This window comes from Bufo bufo, chromosome 6 (assembly GCF_905171765.1).
Source record: "Bufo bufo chromosome 6, aBufBuf1.1, whole genome shotgun sequence".
Classification (NCBI taxonomy): domain Eukaryota; kingdom Metazoa; phylum Chordata; class Amphibia; order Anura; family Bufonidae; genus Bufo; species Bufo bufo.
In genome coordinates, this window is record NC_053394.1 from 401,534,031 (window position 1) to 401,555,011 (window position 20,981).

The window sequence follows — 20,981 nt, forward strand, 5'->3', positions numbered from 1 at the left end:
ACAGCGGCTGCTGTGTGCCGATGTTCCCTGCTTACCGCCGCAGTCCTGGGCGCCGTTTCAGCAGTGATCTGCTGCCAGTGTTTCCCTATTCACTGCTGCAGTCCTGGGCTCTGTTCTTGTAGGTACTGTTTGTTCTAGGATCTGCTCACAGTTTCCTTTCAGCCCTGGCCACAGCATGCTTGCTGCTTGTTCACTGCATCACTTCCTTAAGGGCTGGCGCGCATCACTTCCTGTGCTTTATGGGTTAGATCATGTCACCTCGCTGATCAATCCTAGCCCTACATGTATATAACTAGCTCAGCCACCTTCCCAGATGCCTGAGTGTCAAGGTCGTAGTGTCCTGCAAAGGTTGCTGATATCTCTGCTTGTGTTCCTGTTTACCTGACCCGTGCTTGCGTTTCTGGAGTCTTACACCTGTTTGATCTCTGCCTGCTTGACTTGACTCTCCTGTTGCTTGTTTGACTTTGCCTCTGCCTCATTCTTTGGTCCTGCACTTTTGCTCCTGGTTACGACTCTACCTGCTGACTACATCTGTACCTTTGGTACCTTGCCCAGGTACTTTCTGGTCCGTCTGGACCAGCTGCCTCATGCCAATTCTTCTCAAGATTTAGCGACATGGTTTTCCACTCGGGAAAGTCTATCCCCACCATCAGGGGTACTTAGACAAAGCCCTTAAAGGAGGTAGGACACAAGGCACAGTGGGTTCAAATTGCTGGTTCGCGACCGTGTTTATTTTAAATATAAGTACGTCCATTCATCCTTGCTTCTGGGGTGAATTTGCCATCTGATACAACCAGTTTTGGGGTGTGTTTATTTCATATATAAAAGTACATCCATTCATCCTTGCTTTTGGGGTGAATTTGTGGCTGATACAAACAGTTTTGGCATGCTTATTTCATATATAAAAGTACTTCAAATCATTCTTGCTTCTGGGGTGAAATTGCTGTCTGAAAGTATTGCTTTTTTATCCTTGCAGATTTATAATTTACAGTATGTCGGAAAGACATGTGACAGGCCCTTCTAAGGGAACGGGCAGTGGCCAAAATGTTTCTGGGGCAGGCAGAAGTAGAAGCAGAAGAAAGGGGGTATTAGCAGCAGTCGCAGCGACAGGCCTGAGCTGCCAGTGTCATTTAGCGGTCGTGTCTTAGCCAGCAGTCCTTCAATGGTTGACTCGGTCTTCTACTTCATTGCAAGTGACAACAGACAACCCCAGTCAGGTGGGTTCCTCTGACACAATGCTTATTTTGCATGCCCTGGGAACAAGCTCTGTGATGCACCTGTTCTCAACCTACCTCTGCCATTTTCTGTTCCTCAACTCCATAAGTACTATATGACATTGGCCTGTCTCCACTTTTCAGTGAGGACTAGATTCTAGAGAACAGTCAATAGCTACTGCCCAGCCAAGATCTGGAGGAGAGTTCCGCTGCTTCCTCCGGTATGCGGGCAAGTAGCGAGGATGAGTCACGTGGGAGCTGGTGTTATGAGCGGATAGGTATGTGGCCCTGAGACTGGTGAGGGTGACATCAGTGACGTGCAGACAGTAGTGGACGATGATGTGGGTGATCGGGAGCAGTGTAAAGAGGTGGCTTCATCATCATCAGATCAGGGTGGCAGCTTACGTGTAAGGCAGCAGCTGAGCCAGCAGGGTGATAGTGTGGCCGTGAGTCAGCAGGGTGGCAGCAGTGGGAGGTTGGGAGCCAACTGTGCCTGGGGTAGACCGCCCGCTATGCAGGAGCCTACCTGCATCACCCAGTGGCCCGCACCTATTCTCCAGCAGTCAGGGCTCCACTACCAGATAAAAAGGGAGCTGTGTTTCCTTCCCATCATCTATGAGCATTCATCCAACGGCGCAGAAGCTGAACATGATCCTGGCTAAGTTGCTGGTACTACAGTCCCTCCCTTTTCATGTGGCAGACTCTGCATCTTTCAGAGAACTGATGGCTTGTGCCGAGCCAAGGTGGATAGTCCCAAGCCGTCATTAACTTCTCCAAAAAGGTAGTACCAGCCCTGCACACGTATGTTGAACAGAAGGTGGGCCAGTCCTTGGGCCTGTTGGTAACTGCTAAAGGTCATGGCAGCGCCGACGTGTGGAGCTGTAATTGTGGTCACGGACAATATATGTCCTTTACGGCCCTCTGGGTAAATGTGGTTCTTGCCCAACCACACCAGCAACTTGGCCAGGTGACGGAACTGCCGCCTCCATAGTCTCAAGTTGTGGGTCCTGCGCCAATGTCCTCCACTGTCTCCTCATCCCCCACCTTGTCCTCAGCCTCCACTGCAGGCACAATGCGGAGTGCTCCTCCAGCATACCAAATGTGCAGGGTACGGCGATGTCACACTGTTCTGCACCTAGTTTGCCTGGGAGAAACGGAGTCACACGTGAGGAACTGCTCTGTGTCCTTCAAGAGGAAATTGAATCCTGGGTCTCTCCTCGCCAACTTAAAATCGAAACCATGGTCTCCGACAACGGGAAGAACATCGTGTCGGTGCTGCATCAAGGAGGGCTGGGCCATGTGCCCTGCATGGTGCATGTCTTAAATCTGGTTGTGAAAAAGCAGTTCCTAAAGTCTTCCACCCATCTGCAAGACATCCTGAAAATGGCTAGGAAACTGTGCATGCACTTCAGCCACTTGTACACTGCAAAGCACACCCTTCTTGAACTGCAAAGGCAGAATAGCATTCCCCGACATCTGCTAATATCCAACGTTTGCACCCATTGGAACTAAACCCTCCACATGTTGGACTGACTATATGAGCAGAGGAAGGCCATAAACGATATCTTGATGATGCAGGCAGACAAGAGCACTCCCCTTTGTAACTTTGACATTAGCCAGTGTCAGTTCAAGCGTGAGAGCTGCCTTTTGCTCAGGCCCTTTGAGGAGGCCAGGACTACGGGATGAACGTCATTCCACTGCTTCATGTCCTGGAACAGATGCTGCTATATCTGGCTGGTGAGGGGACAGTAGACGTGGTGCCTACATCTCACAGGAGAAGGACATTCACCCATAAGCAATGTACACAGAACTGGATTGTTTTTCTGTACAAGTGACAGGAGAGGAGGAGGAAGTAGAGGGCGATGAGGAAGACTTACTACTGACACCCTTTTCGCTCTGTCATCGGGGCACTATTTGTATCAGCATGTAACACAACAGGTTCTGTAGAAATCTATGTGGAATCAGCTGATGACTGTGTAAAAGAAGTGCGCTCTTTCACTTTACAGTAGAATCTTGGGCCACTGCACGGTTCTTCATACCTGGCGCTAACATTGACCTGTAATGCTGAATTCACATTTGAGTTATTTGGTCAGCCTTTGCCACGTAAATGATCAAATAAGTGATGTGTGAAGTGATTCTAAGAGTGACAACTGTCAACTCCCTGTCATACTGACTCATAGCATTGTTTCACTACTACAGCAGACTCCCTAGACATGTTTCTACAATGCACAGTGTTCTACACCACTATACAGGCTCTCAGCCGCCAGGAAATACCTATTTTTTTTAACATGCTTTGTCACGAATAATTTTTTATCGAAACTAATCTTTTTGGGAAATTTGGCAAATCGAATTTTAAAAAAATTCGCTCATCTCTAATTGTAATGTATCCTGTTCATTTGCATTATTATTACACTAAAGCTCTACTGCACTGTGGAAAGGGTTAGTGCACAGTCAGCTAATACTGAAAGACTTTGACTTTCCGCCTATGCAAAGTTTTGGAGGGTAAAAAACAGGCACACTGACCTTCTGACTGTCTGGTTCAGCTCTATTTTTTATTTCTAAAGACTTGTTAATGTCTAGAAAATCTGCTTAGTCATTTCCATATACATGCATTGAAACACTATAGTCTATGACAAACTAATATTATCACATTGTTTCCGTTTAAGCTGTGCTTCTCCACTCCACCCCTCCCACTATAAGGTTGTAGTTCACTGTGTAAAAGGGAGCAGTCATACCCTAGTTGTCTGCAGATAGGGGAAACTGCTTAATAGGAGAGACTATGCACAACTGCATAAGTGACCAGAAGAAGACCCTGAGAGGGGGATAATCTGCCACAGATTCTGGGTCACCAGCCCTGTGACCAGGGAGCCATCCGAACAACTGAGCCACAGACCTTGGGCCACCAGCCTTTGGCCAGGGAGCCAGCCTTCTGAGAGACAGAGGGACAGCTAGCTCAGGATTTTCCTCAGCACAAACCCTCTTCTGTCAAGAGCTTTGCCTGTATTGTTTTGCACTTAGGTTCCTCCAGTAAAGAGGCAAACTGGTTTACTGCAGATGCTATAAATAACAGCATTTTCATACGATACTGCTTAGTGCCAGTAATGGCACTGCGAATATATGATCCCTTTGATGCCACACTTGGTGTTCTGCTTCGCGTTATTGAACTGTTGTATAACACTAGTCAGACAGCTTAACAATAATTCCGAAGTCAAGAAACGTGAGACATCAGATCTGTATGTATTCTTTTTTTCTGAATAACTTTGTAAAACTACAATATAAACATAAACAAAACATATGTGTCAGTACATTACACATAATACAGCAGCCTCACTCCATCAGTGAGAGTACTCACAGACAATTCCATCATTAGTCCAGAAATAGATCAAGAGCTCCTCTGCATGCAGCCTGCTAGATCCAGGAGCAGTGATGAAATGGAGGAAATACAGTTCCAGGTTAAAGGTTACTGCCTCTGACTCTGAGAAAAATACACTTCCTGTAAAGTTCTGGCGAAGTAGAAACTAACTTTGACCACTAGATGGCAGCAACGTCAAACATAACATTTCAGTATAACCTTTACAGTACATTACATACATTTATTATGCACAAAATGGGCAGAACACTCCCTGTCTGGCATAATTATTATGTCACTACCTAAATAACTACTGCTATGCAGAAAAAACATATAAACAGAAATGGAATCCTAGCTAATCTAAAACTATAATGTCAGTTATAGGTCTAAGATAAATTTTGGAAGTCCCATTCTTTGCAATCTTGACCTCCACCTTCCTAACATTGCCATCCCTGCTTGGTAGAGCATTGACAATAAGTCCTACAGGCCACTCGTTCCTACTCTCTTGGCTGTCTTTCAACAAAACAACATCACCCACTTTTACATTTGGGCGATCCTCAGTCCATTTCCTACGGTGTTGCAGATTTGACAGATACTCCCTCTTCCATCTTTTCCAAAAGGTGTCTGCCAAGCATTGTACTTGCTTCCATTGTTTCGCATGAACTTGTGCTGTACTTATGGTTCCGGATGGAACAGACAAAGAGTTCACCTTTTGAGTCAACAACATTGCTGGGGTAAGGACCATAGGTGTATCTGGGTCTGAGGACACAGGAACTATAGGCCTGGCATTCATAATGGCTGTAACCTCTGCCATAAAGGTGCTTAAAGTCTCATGGGTCAAGTGAGCAGTTTTGGTTTGTAGCAACATAGCGTCCAAGATTCGCCTGGCAATACCTATAAGTCTCTCCCAGACACCACCCATGTGTGAAGAGTGTGGAGGATTAAAGACCCATGTACATCCTCTGTCTTGGAGAAAGTCTTGCAATTGTGATTCGCTGGCACAAATGTTAAGTTCCTTGCAAGCTCCTACAAAGTTTGTTCCTTTGTCAGAACGGAGCAGTTTTGCTGGGCCACAAATTGAGAAGAATCTCCTCAAGGCATTAATAAAGCTTGATGTTGACATGGCTTCAAGTAGCTCTATGTGAACAGCTCGGGTGGACAAACAAGTGAAAAGGACTGCCCATCGTTTACTGTCTGCGCTGCCTCCTCTAGTGCGGCGAGTTAAAACAGACCACGGACCAAATACATCTAAGCCCACATTGGTGAAAGGTGGTTGAGCAATTACTCTGTCCTCTGGTAGCTCTGCCATCTTTTGACTTTGTAACCTTCCTCGCAGCTTGCGACAGATGACACATTTGTGTATAACAGCTGATACCAAGCGTTTGCCACCAAGAATCCAGAAACCTTCTGATCTAATTGCATCCTCTGTGATGTGTCGCCCTTGGTAAACTACTTGTTCATGATAGTGCCTAACAAGCAGTGTCGCAATGTGGTGATCATAAGGTATAATGACAGGCTGTTTCTCTTCCTCTGAAAGTTCTGCAAGAGACAAACGTCCACCTACTCTCAACAACCCATTTTTGTCCAAAAAGGGGCTAAGCTTCCTAAGACGGCTTAGTTTTGGGAATGTCTTTTGTTTTTTAATGCAGTCAATTTCCTTCTGGAAATGTTTGTTTTGAACAGAAGAGATTATAACAGACTTTGCCTGAGCAAGTTCTTCTAGATTGACCTGTTAATGGAAACTTCCCCACCTTCTGACCTGATTGCTGCTGGTTTCCCTCCGGAAGGTTTTAGCGACATGGATGGCTAGGGTCTTAACTAATATCTTCCAGCAAGAAAATCTATCAAAGCAATGTGAGTGAAGTGTGGCTTCAGAAGCTTTGGTGCTGAAGCTTGTAATTTCAAATCTGATTTCAGGGTCAGCTTCAGGCTCTATGAGTGGAAAAACATTAGCAGTGTCTATATCCTCACAGTGTGGTTGGTACAGAAAGGATGGGCCTGAGAACCATATAGAGTTCTGAAGGCATGCTGCTTGAGTAGGCCTAGTGGCATAATCTGCAGGGTTTTGCTCTGTAGATACATAGAACCACTGATCTGGGTGTGTAGACTGCCTGATTCTATTCACTCTGTTGGAGACATACAGATAGAACCTCCTAGTGGTGTTGCAAATGTACCCTAGGACAGTCTTGCTATCAGTGAAGAATTTCACAGCATCAAAATCAGTGTCTAGTTCATCTGTGATTAGCTCAGACATTTCGACTGCAAGTACGGCAGCACACAACGCTAAACGAGGAATAGTGTGGGCTGGTTTAGGGCTTAATTTGGACTTTCCCATGACAAATCCAACATGACACACATTTTCTGCATCAATTACTTTCAAGTAAGCTACTGCACCTATAGCTATGGTGGATGCGTCTGAGAAGATGCATAGTTCTTTCCTGCAAGCTGATGATAGAGATATGGGCACATAGCATCTGTCTATCTTTAGATGCTCTAACGCTTGCAAGGATTCTGTCCATTGAACCCACTCAGTCTCTCTTGGGGAAGCGATGCATCCCATTCACTTTTTCCAGATGACAGTTCTCGAACTAAGACCTTACCTCTAATTGTCCCAGGTGATACAAACCCTAGGGAGTCATAGAGGCTATTTACGGTAGATAGAATGCCTCTACGTGTAAAAGGCTTTTCCTCTGAGGAAACTCTGAAAACAAAACTTTCATTTTCTAGATCCCAACATAGGCCTAGGCTCTTCTGCAAGGGAAGGGTGTCCGTACCTAGGCAAAGATCTTTAAGGTCCTTAGCTCTGTCTGCTACAGGGAAGGCTTCCATTACTTTTTGGCTGTTGGAAGCGATTTTATGAAGACGCAGATTGGATTCTGCCAGCCTTTGCTTTGCTTTACTGAGGATGGAGATTGCATCTTTAGGTGTGCTAGCAGAAGCGAGTCCATCATCTACATAGAAATGTCTCAATACAAAATATTTGGCTTCTTGTCCATAGCACGCTGCATTTTTCTGGGCAGCCTTTTGCATGCAGTATATAGCGACAGCAGGAGAGGGGCTATTGCCAAATACGTGCACTTTCATTCTATACTCGACAACTTCTTTGTCTATGTCATTGTCTTTGTACCAGAGAAAACGTAGAAAGTCTCTGTGGTCTTCTCTGACAATAAAGCAATAAAACATTTGTTGCACATCTGCTGTGAAAGCAACAGGCTCTTTTCTGAAGCGCATGAGGACACCTAGCAAAGTATTGTTTAGGTCAGGGCCACTCAACAGTACGTCATTTAAAGACACTCCTTTATACTCTGCGCTGGAATCAAAAACTATTCTGATTTGGTTAGGTTTTTGTGGATGGTAAACACCAAACATTGGTAGATACCAGTGTTCCCTGTCTGTCTCAAGTGGTCCTGCAACTTCAGCGTGATCATTGTCTAGCATCCCCTTAATGAATTCAGTGAAATCTCTTTTCACTTCTGGCTTTCTCTGCAGTGTTTTGCTGAGTGAATGCAAACGCTTCAAGGCTTGCTCCCTGTTACTAGGCAAAACACGTCTAGGTGTGCGAAAGAGGAGAGGGGCCACCCAACTGTGATTGTCATCTTGGTAAGCCTCTTTATCCATAATCTGCAAGAAGATCTGATCCTCTATAGAGAGGGCCTGTTTATCATCATTAGTTTTCTGGAATACTGTTATCCCTAGATTGTCTATCTCAATGTTGTAATTGACTTCTTATTTACCATATAGTGTAGAAGAGTCAGTGTTGTGTTGACCTGCCAAAGCTTTCCTTGACAATGAAGTTGTTGTGACAGGGACTGAGAAGGGATGTGCGTCCATTTGTTAACACAGACGTCTTCAAAGTGCTAATGTTGTCAGGCTGGTGCACTGTCCCCAGGCAAACTTCTCCTACAATGACCCACCCCAGGTCCAGTCTCTGTGCATAGGGGGCATTATAAGGTCCATTGATTTGCTGGCGTACCTTGTGTACCTGAAGGATATCTCTTCCAAGAAGTAGAAGGATAGAAACATCTGGCTCAACAGCTGGGATAAGGTGAGCAATTGAGCGGAGGTGAGGGTGGTGATAAGCCACTTCTGGAGATGGAATCTCAGTTTTGTCGTCAGGTATCATGCCACACTCTATTAGGGTAGGAAGTGGGAACTGCACTTTCTTATTGAAGGATTCAATGGTAAAGTCAATAGCTCTTCTCCCTGTGGTTTCAATTGTCCCTGCACATGTCCTTAGAGTGTATGGAACTGCACTTGCCTTAAGGTTAAAGATATCAAAGAAATCTGACTTTGCAAGGGATCTGTGGCTCTGTTCATCTAGCACTGCATACATTTTCACTGCCCTTTCTCTCTTGCCAGTGGGATACACAGTCACTAGACAGATTTTAGAGCATGATCGTGCACTCTTGCCTTGTCCACATACTTCTGTGCAATTAGACATTACAGAGGAGAGTGGGGTCTCTTGTTGATCCCTGCCCTGATCTTTCCTGGGTTCTACAGTCTCTAGTGGGGCAGGAGCAGGGCCAGGGTGCAAAGCTGCAATATGTCTCTCACTGCCACATTCTGTACATTCTACTGGTATTTTGCAGTCTTTGGCAATGTGATAAGTAGATCCGCAGCACTTGAAACAGATGCCGTTTTGTTTAAGGAAGGACATCCGCTCCGCAATGGGTTTGCTTCTAAAGCCTTTGCATTTCTTTAATGGATGTGTTTTTTTGTGTATTGGGCAATGTCTAGCAGGGTTTTCTATGGTGTGTACCTTGTGGGTGCTTTGGTAGTCAGTGACTTCTGAAGGTACAGCTGTTTTGTGTGTGGATACATAGGTCCTACCGTGAGGTCTCTCAGGTCTGTGTGATTGATTGCCGCTGTTGGTGAAGACGAAACTGGGATCACTTCGGATTTTCGCTTGCTGTCGGACAAACCTAGAAAACACAGAGAAAGGGGGAAAAGCGACTCCATAATCTTCTTTGAATTTACCTCCTACGGACATCCACTTGTCTTGCAGATTTGAGGGTAGTTTCTCTACTATGGGATTAGTGCTTCTAGCAGTATCTAGATACGAAAGTCCTTGCAAGTAGCCATCCTCTTTGGCATATTCTATCTCTAGTAGAAGATCACTTAGTTCTTGTAGCCGCACGTTGTCTCTGTAGCCCACCTTGGGAAAGACTTCAAGTTTTTTCAACAGTGCTCCTTCTATCACCTCTGGGGATCCATACGTTTCTTCTAGTCTTCTCCAGGTCATGTTGAGTCCTGCTGCAGGGTTGAACAGGTTTGCTCTTCTCATCCTCTTAGCATGCTCTGCTGACTCGGTACCAAGCCATTTTATCATTAAATTAAGCATTTCTGCTAGTGATAAGTTCAGACCTTCAGTGGCATTCAGAAAGGAAGATTTCCATGCCCAATAGTTTTCAGGACAGTCATCAAATTGGAGAAAGCCTGAGCTAACCATTTCTTTGCGGATGAGATATTTGGTGACATCCACTACACATTGTTGTTTGCGTATGTAATCTATAGGTTGAGGTAATGGGAACACTTGTTTTTTGTTCTCAGGGGTTTCTGGTGCTTCCTTCTTGGTTTGCTAGCAGCCGCTGACCTCATGAGGTTGATTGGGCCTGCTCAGGGGGTATGTTAATCTCGGCCTGAATTCCTTTGCTTCAGGTTTAAGAGACTGTTCCTTTGTATGCGCTTCAGTAAGGTTCTGGACGTACCCACTTGTACAATCTGCAGAGAACAGAGGTTTTTCTGGAACCTCTGAGTCTTTATATAATTTTTCACTTCCTGACCGACTTGTTCCCATGTAGGCAGCGGCCTCTGCTTCAGCAGCTGCAACTGCAGTCTGTCGCTGCAGGATGAGCAATTTTGATTCTAAAACCGCTTCTTCTTGTGCTATGGCAGCTTCCCTAGCTGCTGTCTCTTGTGCTATGGCAGCTTTCTTTGCTGCTAACTCCTGCATCATCATGGCTTCTTTTTCTGCGTACTGTAGCTGGACGCGGGCAGCTTCTGCCTTGGCACGAGCTCTAACTGCTGAGGAACTTGCTGAGGACATCTTGCTAGCCCGTGAAGTTCTGGACACATGCGACTTTGCATCGTCTTGCTGGGCACTGGGAATGTTCTCCCTGCCTTGCTGTGTCGGCGGTAGCGTGGCATCAGCCTGGTACTTTGTTCCTGATCTTAGACTCATGCTGCAGTAATGGCGTCTCAGTTTATTCCAGACCGCCACGTGGGTTGTCTTTTTACTGTTCTGCTTCGCGTTATTGAACTGTTGTATAACACTAGTCAGACAGCTTAACAATAATTCAGAAGTCAAGAAACGTGAGACATCAGATCTGTATGTATTCTCTTTTCTGAATAACTTTGTAAAACTACAATATAAACATAAACAAAACATATGTCAGTACATTACACATAATACAGCAGCCTCACTCCATCAGTGAGAGTACTCACAGACAATTCCATCATTAGTCCAGGAATAGATCAAGAGCTCCTCTGCATGCAGCCTGCTAGATCCAGGAGCAGTGATGAAATGGAGGAAATACAGTTCCAGGTTAAAGGTTACTGCCTCTGACAATACACTTCCTGTAAAGTTCTGGCGAAGTAGAAACTAACTTTGACCACTAGATGGCAGCAACGTCAAACATAACATTTCAGTATAATCTTTACAGTACATTACATACATTTATTATGCATAAAATGGGCAGAACACTTGGCATCAAATTGAGACCAAAGATGACATCTTACTGCCTCACATGGTCCACAATGTTTCCTTTAGTATAGTATGGAGCCGCATTGATATCCCTGCCAGAATGATAGACACTCAATGTCATCTTAAGGGAATACCATATTACCAGCACTGCACTTTGGGTGAAGATGGTAACCTTGTGCCGTATTATGCAATGACATTATATACAGTGACACTGTAGGAAATGGACAGAGTGGCTGCCCAGAGAGGGTCCCATTCTAAATTGTGCTGTGGGGCCCAGTCATTTTTAGGTACGCCACTGGTCAGGTTCTTTGTTAAATTACGCAAACATATCGATGTGCAAATTACCACAAAGATACCCATCCACATATACTTACCTACCGTAATTGACATTCATCATCACTTATACAGTCCTCCTTCCATTTTACTCTAACATGGCACTCAGCACCTGCTGTAGGTGCACCCACAATTGTGGTATTAAATAAAGCAGTGGGAGCCTGTGCTGGAATAATTTATGTCTCAACTCCCTCAGGAATACATTCACCTTAAAGGAACGTGCTGCCATTCCTGCCTGCATCCTGCCTAGTACACTCGGTCCACCGGGTCAGAATTCCTTTCTCCTATTTTATTGTAGATAACCAAATAAAGTATTTAGTGTTTTCTATGTTAGGCATTTCATGAGGCTGTAACGTAAAATTTAATTAAAACGCAAACCACAAATATTCATTTCTCCCAGTCATCTCTTAGTTTACTGCAGACCCTAACTCTCCGGACTTATTTCTCATTGGGGTTCACCACGCTTTACCGTCTCTTACGGAGAGCATCAACATATGGTAGCATTTAGACAGTGTTCAGAGGACAAAGAGTAGCGTTTGGGCCATCACAAACCCGACCACTGCAGATTTACCTGCTGGACAACCATGTGCAGTTCCTATTTGAATTCAACTATAGAGGCAAAGCCAAATCCATATTAAACATCCCTTTTAATCTGTAAAACATTAAAATGTTCCATATGAAAGCAAAAGATGACAAAAACTGACACAATAAATCCAATCACCTGAAAAATAAATTTTAAAACAGTCAAGGATTCATGGACGATCATAGGTTGCTGCCAGAACAGTGCAGTACTAAAGGCATGTTCACATCTGTGTTGGAGGCTCTGTTTGTAGCCTGTGTCACAGATTTCATCAAATACAGTGGAGAGAAAAGTCCTTCATGCAGGGCTTTTTCTCCACTAAAAATATTGTTTTACAGGACAGAAATTGAATGGATCCTATTATAGTCAAAAAGATCTGTTTGGTTCCATTTCTGACAGCTATGTGCCGAATCATGACAGCGCTCCTGCTTCGTTCTTCAGATTGTCTGCCTGGTACCCATTGTACTTCGCTTGGCTCTGATCCCTGGCTACATTTCTAACTATGCTCCTATCTTATCCTCTAGCCTGTTGCATCCCAACCATTCTCCTTATGATGGCCCTTGCCTCCATTCCTGACTAGACTACCAATACATGAGCACTACTGTCACCAACCCATGATTTATCAATAAATGCAACCTGGCAATCTTCCTGGAGCAAAGCCAATACAACCGTGTGGGAGTTGAGGGTGAAGATCAGGGGATTCTTTAGAATACACATCAATTTCTAGGCCACACCAAATTGATTATGGCTTAGAGAATCTACAGGTTGCAAAAAATGCACAATTAGAAAACATTCAGAATAGCTATTTTCTAATATACCTTCTGAGGACAATGGGTAACACCATATGACGTTCCACAGTGTTCTTCAGAAGGCTGGGTTTATCACCTGTTCTATGGGCTTTCATTGAGCAGAACTCAGAGGATTGTAATGGCAGAGCCAACATCAGAGCTTGCTGAACAGTTACAAAGTCTACTACTGAATGTTATATCCAGGGTGCCTGTCAATAAAAATATCAAGATATCCTGGCCCAACAGGTTTATAAAAAATTGACAAACTGGCAAAATTATAATGTAAATTTACTCCAACTCATAGCTATGACTTCATTGTACATGACTATACTACTTCTCCCCTTTGTGCTAAAGTTCATTTAGCTGCAAGGGAGTGTGTGAGACAGATACCACCTAATAGCAGAGACTAACAGGACCAGTGATAGACACACAGAAACATGAACTTATGAAGATGCTGGCATCAAGACAGAAGTGGAAAACTACAAGAGAACAGATTGAAGGTCTAAGATCATGATCTACTGGTCCTTGCCCTGAGCTCTACTGTTAGATCTGGTGTGATCTGTTATACAAACCACTGTCTTAGTCATTCAAGAATTGAATTTTACCATGTTCGATGTCATTTGTATGAAATGTTTTATCAGGCTCATTAAGAGATTCAAATTAAGAGTCTTCCAGGAATCATAACTTTATCAGGTATCACTATGCCTCATCAAGAGACCTAAGTTGTTTCGAAACCTTGCTATATAACATCATAGCTTTTATTTTTTAGCCTTTAACAGGTATCATACTTGGAAGACTCTTATTTTGTTTATCTTAGTGAACATGACATTTTCTACTGGCTAATAAAGTACCTAGCCTTTATAGATATATATAATGTTAAAATTGTTATTAAAAGATAATACAGTTGTTTTTTTTGCAGATGAATATATCAAGAGCTCAAAAAGACTTATGATACGTAAAGATCTAAAAGCAAATGATCATACCATGATACAAGATACTTATAATGCACATGTCACTATCCCAAAATTACCCTCAGCCTTGCAAAACAACAGTCAATCATCTGATCTTTGCGTCCTGCCTTTTGATTCATCACAGACTGTTAAGCAAAACAAAGAACACAGAAGGGGTGAACATCCAACAGCTCACAAATGCTCAGAATGTGGGAAATGTTACAGCTTTAAATCATATCTTGTTAGACATCAGAGATCTCATAGAGGAGAGAGGCCATTTTCATGTTCAGAATGTGGGAAATGTTTTGTCGATAAATCATGTCTTGTTAGACATCAGAGAAGTCACACAGGGGAGAAGCCATTTTTATGTTCAGAATGTGGGAAATGTTTTAAAGCGAAATCAGATCTTGTTAAACATCATAGAACTCACACTGGGGAGAAGCCATTTTCATGTTCAGAATGTGGGAAATGTTTTAAAGAGAAATCAGATCTTGTTAGACATCAGAGAAGTCACACAGGGGAGAAGCCATTTTCATGTTCAGAATGCGGGAAATTGTTTCGCAATAAATCAAGTATTATTACACATGACAGAATTCACAGAGGGGAGAAGCCATTTTCATGTTCAGAATGTGAGAAATGTTTTATCCAGAAATCAGATCTTGTTATACATCAGAGAATTCACACAGGAGAAAAACCATATTCATGTTCAGAATGTGGGAAATGTTTTAAACAGAAATCAAGTCTTGTTAAACATCAGAGAATTCACATGGGGAGAAGCCATATTCATGTTCAGAATGTGGGAAATGATATAGCACTAAATTAAATCTTGTTAAACATCAAGCAGTTCACACGGGAGAAGCCATTTTCTTATTCAGACTTGGAAGTTATAGCTTTTAAACCAAAACTTGTTATACATCAGAGAATTCACACAAGGGATAAGCTAGATTCATGTTCAGAATGTGGAAAGTGTTTTTTATCTGAAACAAATCTTGAAATCAGAGAATTTACACAGGGGAGAAGCAATAATAATGTTCTAAATGTAGGATATGCTTTATCCACAAGTAGCATATCTTTAAACATCAATAAACTTACACTTGGAAGTATTTACAATCAAAATAAAGCAGTTTGGATCATTAGATGATTAAGAAATGTTTGTAATGTTATAACACAATTGTAAATTAAACACGTGCATGCAATATTTCACATGACTATACACTGAATGAACACTTTGTTAGAGACGCTCATCTAATAGAGGTTTGGATCTCCTTCAGCTTCAGAACCGCAGCAGTTCATCATTACACAGATTCCACGAGGTGTTGAAATCATTTTGCAGGAATATTGGCCCATGTGGAGAGGATAATAGATGGAAGCACTGATATCGTCTGAGCTGTCCATTCTATCCCATCCCAGAAATGTTCTATAGGATTAAGATCTGGGGACTATGAAGGCCAGGGATGCAAGGAAAACACACTATCAAGTTTCTGGAATCAATCCATGACTAAACAGTCCACATCTCATGGTGCACTGTTCTGCTGAAAGTTTTCCTATGCTATAGGGTATACAGCTGTCATAAAGTTTAGCCAAACTGTCAAAATATCCATCCATAGGTATCAAAGTACTCAGGGCATGCCAAGAAAACATTTCCCTCACCATTAGTCCACCTCCGCCAGCCTGAACTGTTAATACTTAACATGGAAGGGTTCATTGATTTCTGTAGCTTGTGCCAAATTCTGACTCTAATCAGTAGCAGAGCACTCTAAATATTATTAAATTTGTCTTCTTTATTACACACATATAAATATGCAAATGTCGTAGTCAAAGCATACTAAAAGTCCATATAAAAAGTCCAATTCACGGAAGCAAGACAAAAGCACGTCACTGTGCTACCATGACATTTCAGATTATACTGATTTATAATGCAGTGTGTCTCTGCCTGACCTGTATCTACTGAATTATACTGATTTATAATGCAGTATGTCTCTGCCTGATCTGTATCTACTGAATTATAATGCTGTATGTCTTTGCCTGACCTGAATCTTCTGAATTATACTGATTTATAATGCTGTATGTCTTTGCCTGACCTGAATCTTCTGAATTATACTGATTTATAATGCAGTGTGTCTCTGCCTGACCTGTATCTACTGAATTATACTGATTTATGATGCAATATGTCTCTGCCTGACCTGTATCTACTGAATTATAATGCTGTATGTCTTTGCCTGACCTGAATCTTCTGAATTATACTGATTTATAATGCAGTATGTCTCTGCCTGGCCGGTATCTACTGAATTATACTGATTTATAATTCAGTGTGTCTCTGCCTGACCTGTATCTACTGAATTATACTGTTTTATAATGCTGTGTGTCTCTGCCTGACTTGTATCTACTGAATTATACTAATTTATAAATTCTCTGACTGACCTGTATCTACTGAATTATACTAATTTATAATGCAGTATGTCTTTGCCTGACTGGTATCTACTGAATTATACTGATTTATAATTCTGTATGTCTCTGCCTGACCTGAATCTTCTGAATTATACTGATTTATAATGCAGTATGTCTCTGCCTGACGGGTATCTAATTAATTATACTGATTTATAATGCAGTGTTTCCCTTGCGTCCTAACCAGTGGCACAGATGGGGTATTCCGCCCCCCCGTGGACTGGTAGGACAGGTGGAAATGTTATTGACACTTAAATAATTAACTAGACCCTCCCACCTCCAATAAAGAGGGGGATTACCCCCAGTCCCCTTGTGTTTTTTTCTGTCCTCCGGACAGGTTTGGACTAGTGGAGATCCCCCTCTGGGGGATCCCTGTTCTAATGAACTCGACACTTACCCTTTGGGGTTAACATTGCCATCTCTGGTGGCTGTTTCTCCTAACTGCGGTTGGGCGCAGGGTAATCTTGGGGCAGAGAGGATGCTTGTGATCGGTCCTGCTTGTAGCACGCCGCTGCTCCTCTCTATCTAGACGCTCCCAGGGAGCGCTGAGAGCTAGGATTCGGCGGCCCCACGTGTTTCCTGTGGGGGCCACCATTTTGGGAGTGACGTCTCCGGCGTGTGACGTCACTTCCTGTTTTCTTAGGAGGAAGTTTTGTGGCAAATTTAGCTACTGTAGGCTCGCCTCTAGTTTGTTACCTCAATTTTCTATCTTCTAAAGTCATTTATATTGATTATTAGATTTAGTGCTAGCTCCGCCCCTTTTGGACAGGGCCTATTTTTCTGTGGCAATGTTGCTATTTGAATCCAGCACCAGTGGTCATTCGGCCTCCTGGAGTGCAGGTGTATGGTTTTCTTTACTCTGCTTATCTTGGATATTGGCCGAAGCAAATTTTCCCTTCTTCCAAGCAGTTTTGCTTTAATCAGCTAGCGCTGTCCTCTGCTAATTACCCTTGCGTTTTTGCTTGAAGCAGTTTCTTGGTTTTTCTGGGTAAAAGCCTATTTGCTTGGATTTCCTTTCCTCCTTCCAGACTTAACAGTTAATTCTGTTTGTTTCTTGCAGCCATGTTGTCTACAGGGGACGGTGATCGGGACCCGGGCAGGAAGAATTCTGGCAAGAGACGCCATCTTCAATGCCACAACTGTCAAATTGTCTTGGAGGACAATTATTTATTTTCTCGATGTCCGCCCTGTAGAGCTAAGCTTCTTCCCCAGCAAGAGCCTACAATTCATGATGTAGTTGTCATCGAATCTCCTAGAAATCAGGGCGATCAAACTAGCCCTTCTTCATTTCGCTCCCTGCATTCAAGGCAAAGCGGTGAAAGTACAGTCAGACAGCATGACCGCTGTAATGTACATCAACAAGCAGGGAGGCACAAAGTCTCCTGAGAGAGATAGGCATGATATTGGATTGGGCAGAATTGAACCTCACCCATTTATCAGCCATCGACATTCGTGGGTCCACAATATGATTGCAGATCGCCTGAGCCGAAGTCTTCCAACTGGAGAATGGTCTCTCTATCCAGACATCTTCAAGGAGATAACGCTCAGGTGGGGCATGCCAGAGATCGATCTCATGGCAACGAGGTTCAACACCAAGGTGGAGAGGTACTGCTCCCTTTAAAGGGAGGACAACACGGTGGCAATAGATGCACTGTCAATCCCATGGAGGTTTGGGCTGGCCTATATCTTCCCTCCAATTTCCTTGATTCCGAGGGTATTGATGAAAATCAGGCAGGACCAAGCATCAGTCATCGCCATCATTCTATACTGGCCGAAAAGAGTTTGGTTTACCCAACTCACTCAAATGAGGTTTCCCCCAGAGGGAGTACTGGTGTCGGGGGACACTTAGATCTCCTCAAATGTTCAACCTGACAGCCTGGAGGTTGATCAGTCCCTTCCAAGAATAGAAGGGCTATCGGGATCAGTCTTGAAAACCCTACAGCACTCCACATCTGAGACTACTAACAGATCTTATTCAAGAATTTGGAAGATTTTTTCAATTTGGTGTTTCAGTCGTCAACTGTCATCCACAGACACTTCCATGCCTACCATCCTACAGTTCCTGCAGGAGGGTCTGGACAAGGGGTTGTCACCGTCTACCCTCAGAGTGAAACTTCTGCTATCTTGGCCTGTCTCAACAGGTCCATTTCTCAAGAACTCCTTATCAAGAGGTTTCTGAAGGGGGCTTAAAGGTTAAAGCCTACAGTAATCAGACCTATCCCGGTATGGGATTTAACGGTCGTGCTCAGGGGGTTATCATCCCCCCCTTTGAGCCTTTAAAGGAGGTGGAGTTCAAATTTCTTGCCTGGAAAATCACCTTTTTATTGGCTATCACTTCTGCAAAGCGAGTTGGGGAACTCCAAGCTTTTTCTGCTTTTGAGCCGTACACCAAGTTCCTGCAAGACCGGGTGCTGCTCATGTTCTTGCCTACCTTTATTCCAAAGGTGCCTTCATTCAGCAACATCAACCAGGTAATTTCTCTTCCAGTTTTGGCTCCACTCCCCTCCTCAGAAGAAAGAGTGCTCCATACCCTCGATGTCGAGATGTTTCAGGATTTACCTGGAGCGGTCCAAGGTATTTAGGAAAGATAAAAATCTCCTTATCCTTTTTTCCGGTACCCACGAGGGTAGGAAAGTCTCTAAGCCCTCCATCAGTCGATGGATTAAAGAGGCAATTCGGGAGTCTTATATGTCTCAGGGTTCTGAGCCACCTGAGTTTGTAAAGGCCCACTCTACTCGAGCGGTGGCTACTTCCTTTGCAGAAAGAAGCTCGATTCCACTGGATGTCATCTGTAAATCAGCTACCTGGAGTTCTCACTCTACTTTAATCTCACACTATAGAGTGGATTCTAGAATAGATAGCTATTCCTCATTTGGCCGGACAGTGTTATCCTCCACCAGGCATGAGGGCCATCCCTTGGGGGTTTCTACTTGCTAATCCCCATCTGTGCCACTGGTTAGGACGCAAGGAAATCGTTAATTTCCAACGATAATTTGCTTTCCCTTAGTCCTAACAGTGGCACACAAATATCCCCCCCTTAGTCATTGGTTGTTATATATTATTGTTGCTTATTTCTACTTGCAACTACACAAGGGGACTGGGGGTGATCCCCCTCTTTATTGGAGGTGGGAGGGTCTACTCAATTATTTAATTATTTAAAAGTCAATAAAATTTCCACCTGTCCTACCCATCAGGGGGCGGAATACCCCATCTGTGCCACTGTTAAGACTAAGGGAAAACAAATTATCGTTAGAAATTAACGAGTCACCGCCGGACCCGTATCTACTGAATTATACTGATTTATAATGCTGTATGTCTCTGCCTAATCTGTATCTACTGAATTATACTGATTTATAATGCTGTATGTCTCTGCCTGACCTGTATCTACTGAATTATACTGATTTATAATGCTGTATGTCTCTGCCTGACCTGAATTTTCTGAATTAGGCCTCATGCACACGACCGTGCAGTTTTTTGCAGTCCGCAAACCGCGGATCCGCAAAAAACGGAAGGCGCCGGCAATATAAATGCCTATTCTTGTTCGCAAAGCACAGACAAGATTAGGACATGTTATATTTTTTTAGCGGGGCCGCGGAACGGAGCCACGGATGCGGGCAGCACACGGAGTGCTGTCCGCATCTTTTGCGGCCCCATTGAAATGAATGGGTCCGCATCCGAGCTGCCAAAACGGCGGCTCAGATGCGGACCCAAACAACGGTCGTGTGCATGAGGCCTTATACTGATTTATAATGCTGTATCTGTCTGCCTGACCTGAATCTTTTGAATTATACTGATTTATAATGCTGTATATATCTGCCTGACTGGTATCTACTGAATTATACTGATTTATAAAGTCTCTGCCTGACCTGATTCTTCTGAATTATACTGATTTTATAATGCAGTGTGTCTCTGCCTGACCGGTATCTACTGAATTATACTGATTTTATAATGCAGTGTGTCTCTTCCTGACCCGTATCTACTGAATTTTATTGATTTATAATGCTGTATGTCTCTGCCTGACCTGTATCTACTGATTTATAATGCAATGTGTCTCTTCCTGATGCGTATCTACTGAATTATACTGATTTATAATGCTGTATGTCTCTGCCTAACCTGTATCTACAAGTATTGGAATGCATTGTAAAAGGGATTAGACCCCCAAAAGTTGAAGTCCCAAAGTGGGACAAAAAATAAAGTAAAAAAAAAGTTAAAAAAATAACGTTTTCCCCCCCCAAAAATTAAAACAAAACGTAATTTTCCCCAAATAAAGTAAAAAAAATTTGGTAAATAAATGGGGAAAAAAAAAATGTATACATATTAGGTATCGCCGCGTTCGTATCGGCTGGCTCTATAAACATATCTTATGACCTAACCCCTCAGATGAACACCGTAAAAAATAAAACTATGCTAAATAAACAATTTTTTTGTCACCTTACATCACAAAAAGTACAACAGCAAGCGATCAAAAAGGCGTTTTCCCACCAAAATAGTACCAATCTAACAGTCACCTCATCCCGCAAAAAATGAGCCCCTACCTGAGACAATCGCCCAAAAAATAAAAAAAATATGGCTCAGAATTTGGAGACACTAAAACATAATTTTTTTTTGTTTCAAAAATG

At 43.2% G+C, this 20,981-nt stretch overlaps 2 protein-coding genes across 2 annotated transcripts in view; both read left to right on the forward strand.

Annotated features, from left to right (window-relative positions):
• Positions 1-10,318, forward strand: part of LOC121005772 (gastrula zinc finger protein XlCGF53.1-like) — a 44,067-nt gene extending 33,749 nt beyond the window's left edge. Inside the window, exon 5 of the mRNA XM_040438538.1 lies at positions 10,222-10,318. Within this exon, the coding sequence (XP_040294472.1) occupies positions 10,222-10,318 (97 nt within the window). The remainder of the gene's footprint in view (positions 1-10,221) is intronic.
• Positions 1-20,981, forward strand: part of LOC121004474 (zinc finger protein OZF-like) — a 543,049-nt gene that overhangs the window by 124,694 nt on the left and 397,374 nt on the right. The window lies entirely within an intron of this gene.